The sequence below is a fragment of the Salvelinus alpinus genome, chromosome 12, assembly GCF_045679555.1.
Source record: "Salvelinus alpinus chromosome 12, SLU_Salpinus.1, whole genome shotgun sequence".
Taxonomy (NCBI): domain Eukaryota; kingdom Metazoa; phylum Chordata; class Actinopteri; order Salmoniformes; family Salmonidae; genus Salvelinus; species Salvelinus alpinus.
Window position 1 is genome coordinate 2,298,249 of NC_092097.1, and position 12,056 is coordinate 2,310,304.

The window sequence follows — 12,056 nt, forward strand, 5'->3', positions numbered from 1 at the left end:
CTTGTCAGCTGCTGTACCCGCTGGACCACACATGTGTCTGAGAAAAACTTACATTTATTTTGCCTAATGCTTGCCTTGAACATATAATAAAACAATTGATCTAAGAAACACATTTTCCCTAAGAAAAAATGCATCTACTCACTACAAATATTGTAAATTTATTATAATCCACATAATCCACATAATCACATGAGTCGTGCTGTAGCCTGCATGTAGTTTACATAGGCTACTTGAACTGACGCCCAGTAGACCTGCAATCTAAGTTATTGTATAGCCTACAAACACTGTTTCCAGTTGCCCCCGGTGGTGATTCTAAATATTAAATATCCTTTCAAATCATCCTGCTGCAGAATCATTATCCTCCTGGATGAAATGGGTCATATTAAGATCCAACATCTGTATGTGATGGAGCAGGGATTTTTTGTCACGTCTCAAGAGACTTTTCTTCATTGATATATGACCAAATTAGATGGAGAAATTATGGATTTTAGTTCACAGGATGACAGAAAGGACAAAAGATCAGTTGGATAACACAGCAAGCCCTCTAATCATGTAGGAACTATCTTCCGTTACGTGCAATCAGTCAAACATTACCATGTAGATTTAAATCTCATTTGTCACACTCTACTTTAGCATTCCAAAAAACACACTCTCACAGTTGTAATACATTTTCCGGTTTCTAATTTTGCAGATTTAAATATCCACTTTTCACTATGTTCAGACCAGATAATAGGGCAACCAAATCAAATCAAATCAAATTTTATTTGTCACATACACATGGTTAGCAGATATTTATGCGAGTGTAGCGAAATGCTTGTGCTTCTAGTTCCGACAATGCAGTAATAACCAACGAGTAATCTAACCTTACAATTCCACAACTACTACCTTATACACACAAGTGTAAAGGGATAAGAATATGTACATAAAGATATATGAATGAGTGATGGTACAGAACGGCATAGGCAAGATGCAGTAGATGGTATAGAGTACAGTATATACATATGAGATGAGTAATGTAGGGTATATAAGCATAAAGTGGCTAGTGGTTTAAAGTGGCTAGTGATACATGTATTACATAAAGATGGCAAGATGCAGTAGATTATATAGAGTACAGTATATACATATACATATGAGATGAGATGAGTAATGTAGGGTATGTAAACATTATATTAAGTGGCATTGTTTAAAGTGGCTAGTGATACATTTTTACATACATTTCAATCAATTCCCATTATTAAAGTGGCTGGAGTTGAGTTAGTATGTGACTCATATTGAACCATATGTGATTATACAGATATACTAATAACAATACTTCAGAATGTTTGGCTACATAATTTAAATATAACATTAATTTGCATGAGACAAAGTCCACGTGATCAATAGTTAGTGCCATAGTATCCTGACGTGACTCAAACACTGTAGCTAGCTAGCAAGTGGGTATGTTAGACAAGTCTTTTAATTTTAAGTTAAAGGTCATTGAAGTTGGCAGTTACTACTTCAAAATAAAATAAATTTAAGGTAAAATGTAACAATTATATTTTTGGGGGAAAAGTGAAATAATGAATGTTGAGATAAAAAAATAGAAAGCGACATTTATAGAATTGTAAACACAAAAAATACCTGCAAGAAAATCATTTTAAAGCAAAAGAAAAACTCAAGAAACAGTTATTTAATAGTGTTCAGTTAAACCTTTCCAACAACAAAACCTATTCAATCCATTTCGCCTAGGCTCATGCCTGCTGTTACTGACTTTCGCTAGGTTACTCAGTACTTTGTTTTCCCCGTCTGTTTCTTTGTTTTCACAGCCAGTTTATTCGATTGCGAATTTTGGCACATTTGCCTGCAGCTACCACCTTTGGTTAGGTCCACTAGTTTTGGAGTGAAGGTTCATTCTAAACCAATCAAAAAGCAGGATACACAGAGGTAAAGTGATGACATCACAAGCCCTAAAAATGTAAACAAAACAAGAACTGATAACAAACAACATTTTAGAATGCTATTTACCATTTTTTTTTAAATGTGGATAAAACAGCATATTATTTACCTAAAACGTTAGCTATGTTAGCCCAGTCTCTAGTTTATCCAGGATTAGTGATACATAGTTTATGGTTGTTCCATCTACGAACACAGCTGTAATGTTTTTGCAAGCGAGATTGCTAAAATGAATCAAATAAAATGAATCTTATAATATGTTACCTGTAATGTTCATCTCATGTAGCCTAATGGTCATCTCCTTATTTTCATACTGTACCCAAATTACAAGGGTTGGATTTGTACTAAACAATTGTATATGTCATGGTTCCTCCTGGCACCAGAGGCCGGCAGAGACCGCCCTAGAGACTATTATTGGACTCAGGTGTGTCTTATTATTTCATGATTGTGTCCCTGTTAAAAGAGGTGTGTCTTCTGTGGTCCTTTGCAGAAGCTTGAATTGTTTACTCTCTGTGTGTGTGTGTGTGTGTGTGTGTGTGTGTGTGTGTGTGTGTGTGTGTGTGTGTGTGTGTGTGTGTGTGTGTGTGTGTGTGTGTGTGTGTGTGTGTGTGTGTGTGTGTGTGTGTGTGTGTGTGAGAGATAGTGGGTTTTGTTATTTACAATTTTTTTCAAGTGTACTCCGATCCTGCGGCTACCGTTTCTCAGTAAAGCATTATGTTTATACTTAACCACTGATTCCTCGTCTGGTCTCTTCTCTGCACCTGGGTCCAACCTTACCACATCACAGCATATGTCAGCATTTAAAAGGCATGTATAAAATCTGGAGTATGGTTTGCCTCATACATTGTCTTCCGGTATCATTTCAAATTGAGAACATATAGCTCAACATGTAAACAATATGTGCGTTTAGCTATTCTCTGCTTCAGATGACAAGAGGTGCATTGCACCTGCCCATAAAGTCAGTAATGCCATGTAGGCCTATGGCTGCATTGGCGATGCATGCCATATGATAAGATGAAAAATGCATTCACATGGCTGATATGAGAGAGACAAATAATCAAATAAAACAGATTGGCGATCTTACAACTAAACAAAAAGGAAATGTTCAATTGAGAATACGACACAAACACTGACATTGGAGTCATAACCCCTTGCCCTCTTTATTGCAGGATTGTGATTAATCAATATTGACACTAGTCACACGGTCCCGTGTGGCTCAGTTGGTAGAGCATGGCGCTTGCAACGCCAGGGTTGTGGGTTCATTCCCCACGGGGGGACCAGGATGAATATGTATGAACTTTCCAATTTGTAAGTCGCTCTGGATAAGAGCGTCTGCTAAATGACTTAAATGTAATGTAAATGTAGTTCAAAATGACTCAAGTAAAAGTGAAAGTCACCCAGTAAAATCCTACTTGAGTAAAAGTAAAAAAAAGTATTTGGTTTTAAATATACTTAAAAGTAAATGTAATTGCTAAAATATACTTACTTATCAAAATTAAATTCAAATTCCTTATATTAAGCAAACCAGACAGCACAATTTTCTTGTTTTTTAAATTTACAGATAGCCAGGGGCATACTCCAACACAGGCATAATTTACAAACAAAGCATTTGTGTTTAGTAAGTCAGCCAGATCAGATGCAGTAGGGATGACCATGGATTTTCTCTTTCAGTGCGTGAATTAGACCATTTTCCTATCCTGCTAAGCATTCAAAATGTAACAAGTACTTTTGCGTGTTAGGGAAAATGTATGGAGTAGAAAGTACATTATTTTCTTAAGGAATGTAGTGGAGTAAAAGTTGACCAAAAAAATAAATTGTAAAGTACAGATACCCCACAAAACGACTTAAGTATGTAAAGTAAGTACTTTACACCTCTGCATACGTATAGTCCATGGGATATAGTATATACCCGTAGTCTCTTGAGACATTCATTGGAACCGATCTCTCTTAATCTGCAAACAGGCTTTCACAGCTTTCCATATCTGAGGACAGAAAACAAAACAAAGAAACAATCTTTCATTATACTCAAATAAGACAGCACTGAATACTATGTTGCTATCTCTAGTTTTCCCCTCTAGGGACTGGAACTGGAGAATCGTTTCCTAATGTCCTCCACAAAATGACCTGACCCATCCAGTACTAGCCTAAACTGTCTCTTTACTGACATCTGGAGCTGCAATTTCACTGTCATCTACAAATGCATTTGTAGCCTGTGTTTTTAATTAACAATTATGACATCAAGATAGCTAGCTAATAGGAAGTTAGCTAGTGGATGACAATTCACTAAACAGTGTGTAAAGTTAGCTAGCTAGCAGCTCAGTGGAGTTAGCCTACAAAGTGGTCTACTGTAGGTAGCTAGCTAGCTATTTAGCTAATAGTACAAAAAAAATGTACATTTTCAAAATGTATTTACTCACATGAATAGGTTCTCCCATGGTATCCGTTTTTGGGGTTATTACAAAAACGAAAGGCCAATCTTCAGAATTTTTGTCAGTGGTAGCAAAGCGCAGTCAGCAACCATGTGGACGAATGGAGACAAGGCAAAAAAGTGTTTGTCTCAAGGGGTTAGGTTAGGATGAACCGCCACTCCAAAACTAGCGGACCTAACCAAAGGTAGTGTTAGAAAGAAAATGTATTGAACTTATTATTGTTGATTTATGAAAGATTTATAAATGTATAGAACATGCTTATTATTGTACAGGAACTGTTCATTATGTTACATTTGTATATTAGAAGCCTTTTATGGATGCTATTGTGATACCTATAGTTTACCTGTAAAATACAGAATGAAGGGGTTAAGGGTAAAGATGTTGTCAGTAACTCATTAGGACAGGTCATTGCACCTGATGAAAGACGCCTAGTAGAGCTTCAGTTTTCCACTGTTTCTTTTGTTTGGATTTAATTTGGATGTTGCTACCATTTCTTTTGGATATAATTTGCATGTTGCTACTTATATTTTGTACTTTGGGATTTTACCTTTTGCCATTCAAATCACTTGAAACCTGTTTAACGTCATCTGGATTATAATGCCTTCTTTCACTACTTACCAACCTGGAATCTGTGTGACAAACAATGGACAATTAACTTGTGAGTATTAAATACATTTGAACTACATCAGAAACTTTCGTTTTATCTATGGAAATGCGTAAGGAACTAAACCTGTATTTACACATTTATAGAAGTGGCCTTTTAGTTTAAGGAAGTTTAGCCATTACATGTAGTAGCTGCAGGCAAGGTGGAAGGGATTCAATAGGGTTGGTTGTTGGGCGCAGTGGTCTAAGGCACCGCATCTCAGAATTACAGGCATCAATACAGACACGGCCGTCATTGGGAGTCCCATAGGGCGGCGCAAAATTGGCCCAGCATCATCTGGGTTTGGCTGGTGTAGGCCGTCATTGTAAATAATTTGTTCTTAATTGACTTGCCTAGTTAAATAAAGATTAAATAAAAAATATTAAAACATTTTGGAGAGGTATTCCTGAACTATATTTGCATTCGTTTTCAAATAATTTGTTCTTGCTTTTAAATTAGTTTTGCTCTCTCTAAAATAACTTGCTTGCCAGTTTGTTTGTTTTGCTTTTGATATCATTCTTTTTGCTTACAATTCCATACATTTTTTTTGCGATTGTAACGTTTTTAAACGTAATATTTCATGTTTACAATACATTTGATTTTGAATTCAAATTGACCCCATAAGCCTGCACTGTCAGCAATGAATTTGCCTCCATATATCCTACGAAAGGATATTTGCGTTATCTCAGCATCTCACAGAAACAGAAATGCCCCATCCCAAAAACAAAGTACAGTGCTTTCGGGAAAGTATTCAGACCTCTGGACTTTTTCCACATTTTGTTACGTTACAGCATTATTCTAAATGTATTAAATAAAACGATTCCATCAGCAATCTACACACAATAGCCCATAATGACAAAGCAAAACAGGTTCAGACCCTTTGCTATGAGACTTGAAATTGAGCTCAGGTACATCGTGTTTCCATTGATCATCCTTGAGATGTTTCTACAACTTTATTGGAGTCCAACGGTGATAAATTCAATTGATTGGACATGATTTGGAAAAGCACACACCTGCCTATACAAGGTCCCACAGTTGACAGTGCATGTCAGAACAAAAACCAAGCCATGAGGTCGAAGGAATTGTCCATAGAGCTCCGAGGCACAGATCTGGGGCAGGATACCAAAACATTTCTGCAGCATTGAAGGTCCCAAAGAACACAGTGGGCTACATCATTATTAAATTAAAGAAGTTTGGAACTCTTCCCAGAGCTGGCCACCCAACCAAACTGAGCAATCGGAGAAGGGCCTTGGTCAGGGAGGTGACCAAGAACCCAATGGTCACTCTGACAGAGCTCTAGAGTTCCTCCGTGAAGAAGGGAGAACCTTCCAGAAGGACAACCATCTCTGCAGCACTCCACCAATTTGACCTTTATGGTAGTGGCCAGACGGAAGCCACTCCTCAGTAAAAGGCACATGACAGCCTGCTATGAGTTTGCCAAAAGGCACCTAAAGACACTCAGACCATGAGAAACAAGATTCTCTGGTCTGATGAAACCAATATTGAACTCTTTGGCCTGAATGCCAAGCGTCACGTCTGGAGGAAACTTAGCACCATCCCTACAGTGAAGCATTGTGGTGGTAGCATCATGCAGTGGGGATGTTTTTCAGCGGCAACGACTGGGAGACAGGACAATGACTCTGAGCACAGAGCCAAGAGAATGCAGGAGTGACTTTGGGACCATTCTTTGAATGTCCTGGAGTGGCCCAGCCAGAGCCCGGACTTGAACCCGATCCAACATCTCTTGAGAGACCTGAAAATAACTGTGCAACGCTCCCCATCCAACCTGACAGAGCTTGAGAGGATCTGCAGAGAAGAATGGGAGAAACTCCCCAAATACAGGTGTGCCAAGCTTACAGCATCATACCCAAGAAGACACAAGGCTGTAATCGCTGCCAAAGGTGCTTCAAGAAAGTACTGAGTAAAGGGTCTGAATACTTATGTAAATGTGATATTTCCCCCTTTTTTAATACATTTGCTAAAAAATGTAAAACCATGTTTTTGCTTTGTCATTATGGGGTATTGTGTGTAGATTGAGATAAATAACAAAAATCTAGGGGTTTTAATACTTTCCCAAGGCACTGTATGTTTAGCATATTAGCGCATGTGCTAATATGTATCTACTGGTATAGTGTGGCCGTCTTTGAATGCATCAATGTTATTTTCTCAAACTCTTTAGGGACTATTGTGATGATACCAAATTTGAAGGGAAATCTGACTTTTAGTCCATGAGAATATTTTTTTATTATTATTTTAAACATTAGCATGACATAGTTAAAGTGAATTGTTAATAGTTTCCTTATTTTTTAAGATGTTAATGTCAAACTTAACTTGGTTCATCATGGCAATGTCTTTGATAACCTTAAAAAGTTAAGTTGATAAGCCATTGTGAAGTGGATTTAAATGGACACGTAATATCTGATCTTCTGATTTATCAGTAACTCAGCAATCTTAACCAAAGCTTTTCTCACACTAAGTTATAATATGTACCATGGGCCTACATACAGAATTTGGTTTTATTTCGACTTATGGTTCAAGAGAATACATTTTTCAAAAGTTTTCAAAAATTTCCAAGATGGAGGAAAATCTATCCTGGTGGACCTTATGGATCCTAGAGGCAAATTTGTTCAGCATGGGGAAAGACGCCTACATTCAATCTCTAGGTCAAATGTGGCGGTGGATATGAGTGTTTAAGTGAAACTGCTTATAACAGTGCCACCTTTATCCCAGTTGACGACATTTTTTTGACCAAGTTACTCATGGCATCTTTATCTGTGCCATACTAGAAAAAAGTTACAAATCTATGCTTGAGTTTTGACCATGTGAATGTAAACCCCTAATTATATTTTAAAAAACTAAGAGAAATTGGACGTTCAGGGGATTTGGGACCTGACACAATACATGACGAACAAAATAGTACAATTCAGTTAACGATGGACTTGTTTTCTCACAGAATCGTTACAGAAATAACATACATGGCACATTCTCCTTTTCTTCTGAAGTTTTAAATGCTAATAGGGAATTTTCGTAGTTGGGTTAGATGCAGAGCTGAAGTATGGACAGTGTGATGAAGGCAATTACTGTACATATTAGTTTAGACATTTCTTCTCTCCAGCTGACCTGAACTTTTAAATTAATCTCTTCCCAGAGGCCAATGTGACACTTTCTCCAGAAAAAAGCTTCTGAGAGGGCCCTTATAATTACTACTGCCACACAGCAGGCTGGTCCACACCTACAGCTCGGAGAAAATGGCCAAACCTTATTCGCCTTTCGCTGAAGTGTGTTATTGAAAAGTATTTACATTAACTTGATTTGGAGCTAAAATGGAATCCATTTGGAGAAGAGAAATTGGCATCCACTCATGGTCATTACTGCTGTATCGGGGTGGGTGCCTAAGAACCTTGTAAACAGAGCCATAATACGTTGGTGGATTCAGATTACACTGAATTGAAGTGTTTGCAACCCACCTCTAATGTTGTATTCGTAGATGTGACTCTTAAGTGCACTATGGTTTTATGCTGAAGTATTTGTCGATATGTTGCACTTTACATGCATATGGGCATCCAGTATTGTAAAGACAGTGAGAATGACAAACCAGCTGTTAAACCAACAGCTGCCTGGCTAATTATTATGTGGGGACCAAAGGAGGACACAAAGCAGACTTTAAAGGAGATAACCTTTAAAGAAAACAGAACAGCACACAAAAATGTGAGATGAAGTGCGATTTAAATTCCAGACAAGGGTAACACCATGCATTTAAATTAGGGTAATAGGAGTGGAACAGAGGGAAGAGAGACCAGAGAGAAAACAGGCTAGGACTGACAGGAATTGGTACAGACTGGGATTTCTGAAAAACATCTGAAGGAACTTTGGGAATTTTATTAGTAGGTCCTGCTTGACTCACTGAAACCATTGAGGTCCTGGCTGCTGGTGGAGAAAGGGTCGTCCTTGTGCAGAGTGCTGACTTTGGTGGTGCTCTTGTCAGCCGTGCCCACCGGTCCCATCTCCCGCTGAGTGCTGCTGTTGGCTGTCTCCTTCTGTTTTTTGGCCAGTTTCCTTAACCCGCCACCCAAAACAAACAGTGTCACTCAGAGACCAGAAAATGGTGTAGTTGAACTACACAGAAATCACACAACAAACTTGTACTACTACATAAAAGGTAAAGGAGTAAAACGTGAAGAGTGGCCATGTTATGCACTGTTGAGTATATAGTATTTTGTAGCTAAATAAATTGGGCTATTTGGTGCGTTTAAGGCAAAATGTGTGTTCTGTTCACAATAATCTGCAATGATTTATTCCATGTGGTGAAATCACTATTTACTGGCCTGTGATTGTGGAATAGAACCCTTCCTGACCATTGCAGGCCTCATAGTCATAGTGACTGATAGCAGATTTGGCGAATCATTCGTTTGGATGAAAAATATTCGTTTTCTCAGCATTTTTGGATGCCTCGATGATATTATGAAGAAACTTGTGGATTTCAAAGTCAGAAGCTTGCCATGTGGAACAAAGCAAATCAGGCCATTAATTGGACTGTTCTCAAGGAATAAAAAAACAACAGTAGCCTACCATTTTACTTGAGCTCAAAGGGCTATATTCTAACAAATACTTCACTGTTAGTCAGTCTGTTTCAAAGATGAGTTTGAGACTACAGTATATAATCTTTGTTACCTCTATAACGACCTTCAACAGACTCCATGGTGGTGGGATTGACTAATAACTGCGGTGTGGTTTAGTACTCCTGGATTTGCTTCCGAAGTTGGACAGACAAGGCTTGTGTTATTACAAATGTTTTAGGTATCTATAAGGCCTGTTGATGAGCGTTGCATAAATACATTTCCCATGAAAATCAGTTGGAAGGACGCGTTAGCTCTTGCAGATAAAGGCATTCAACAGAATTCCTTTAGGAAATTCTGTCATTTATGAGCTGTTTTTAAACAGGACAGGCCTTGTGGAATATGGAAGCATGATGCCATTTGCAAACAAATGCGGTCCTTTGCCTCCTCAGCAGCTGGGGTTAAGGACAGAGGCAAACGCTGCATCAGCAAAACCTCAGAGTCAAGAAGCAATAACAGGACGGTCATATCTGTAGGCACCCCCCCCCCCCCCCCCCCACACGTTTCCAGGTCTTAATATAGTGGCAATATGGAGCTGTGTCTGAATGTGCATGAGTGTGCGAGCGAGCATGAGCGTGGATGTTTGTATGTGAAGTAAGTGTGGGTGTGTGTGAACGGTGGTGGACATGTGATGTGTTCTTACTTTGATGTCACAGAGGGAGCCCTCTGAAATATTTATTCTGTAATCATTTTTGCTATCATCATTTCAGGCAGACCTTTCCGACAATCGACAATGTACTTGTACAGCTGTGCTTCAAAGTTCAAGTATTGATTGGTGGCAATAGTGGCTACTTTGCTATTCTGACTTTGAAAGTGGGCAGAGGAAGAACGTTAGTGGTGGGACAGAAAGAAGAGTAGGAGAGATTTGGACATGGGGTTCTACTATAAAAGAGAGAGCGAATGACAGAGGCGGAAGGAAGAAAGATTTTCTGTGCGTAGTCTAAAAGGCTGACAGATAGGGGGAGAGGGAGATGCTAGTTTTATGTAGGGAGTGAAGTAGAGAGGGAATAGAAAGTGTAGTGAGGCAGAGAGAAGGGAGAAAAAGAACGCCGGCAGTAAGGCCACATATCAGCTTTAATACAGTATGCCCTGCTCTCTAGTGTGCCATACCAATTCTTTCTCTGTGTATATATCCACTTAACTTATCTCTGCACTGTCCGTCTGGCCTTCTATTGTCTCCACAAATGACTGCTCCTCCACATGTTGTTAGGCTAGTACAATATTTGTATCTTAATCTTGAAATATTGTACTAGCCCAATAAAAGGTCTGTAGTGGAGCTACAAAGTTAGATCATCCATATCGAACGCTGGCTTCCACTTGACTGCTTATGACAAATCAGGGATGGGGAATTCCAGTCCTTGGGGGCCCGGAGTTGTTGTCACTCTTTTCCTCCATCCCTAGCAAACACAGCTGATTAAACTAATTGCATTCTAAACTGAAGATCACGATTAGTTGATTATTGGAGTCAGGTGTGTTAGCTGGGACTGGGACAAACCTGTGGTACCAATCAGGCCCCCGAGGACTGGAGTTACCCATCCCTGATTTAAACAGTTGTCATAAGCAGTCAAGTGGTAGCCAGAGTTTGAATGGATGATCTATCTTTGTGACACCTGTGATAAAGGTCAGGCAATTAAGCTAACCATGTCAATCCCACATGTTAAAGGATGTGGTAGTAGGCTACATGACATGGTTATATCATTGCTCATACACGAATATCCGATCTTATCTGCTTCTGACATCTGCCACATCATGCTAACGATGTGAATCAACAGGATAACTTTCCGTTATATCACGGGAAAGCGGTTACGTCATTACCTTTGTCTCATCATGCGTACAGAGGACACAACGAATGCTCACCAAGAAACACATCAAGCTCGGTTGTGCAAATGTTCGTTACAAAACTCCTTTGCGAGACAGTGAGTAAGCAGCCAGCCGTGAGGGTGAGGTGAGTGTCAGCATGCGCTTCAGCAGGATGGGTATGTTACAGCATGGTCAACATGCAACACTCACTTAGCCACACGCACACACACACACACACACACACACACAAAGGAGAGGGGGACAGGTCTGAAGGAACACCTTTCGGAAAGAGTTAGTGTGTGAATTAAGTCCTCAGTTTTCTTGTGTTGTAGCTTATCTCATGGCATTGGAAAGTAAGACTGACTTGGTGATTCAAAACCTTTTTGCTGTTTTCAAGCTAAATAATAGATGATTTAATTAAGATTAGAGTAGAGATTGAGGCTCGTGTGGTTGTTTCCGCGAAACACTGTAGGACCCCAAAGATAAGACTCAAATGAGTGAAAGCCCTAATTGCACTGACATTGAAACAGTATTAACAGGGGACGAAAAGAAACAAGTGGCCTACAGTGCATCCTCATATACAGTAGGTAATGTGATTAGGGAAATGTTGTTTGAACTACACACCCGGGTAGTGTA

The 12,056-nt window shown here is 39.1% G+C and overlaps 1 protein-coding gene across 8 annotated transcripts in view; it reads right to left on the reverse strand.

The window, feature by feature from the left end:
- LOC139535357 (receptor-type tyrosine-protein phosphatase T) overlaps positions 1 to 12,056 on the reverse strand; it is a 504,254-nt gene that overhangs the window by 130,360 nt on the left and 361,838 nt on the right. For all 8 annotated transcript variants that reach the window (XM_071334697.1, XM_071334695.1, XM_071334698.1 and 5 more), the window contains one exon: positions 8,909 to 9,060. In XM_071334697.1, coding sequence (XP_071190798.1) covers positions 8,909 to 9,060 — 152 coding nt within the window. The remainder of the gene's footprint in view (positions 1 to 8,908; positions 9,061 to 12,056) is intronic.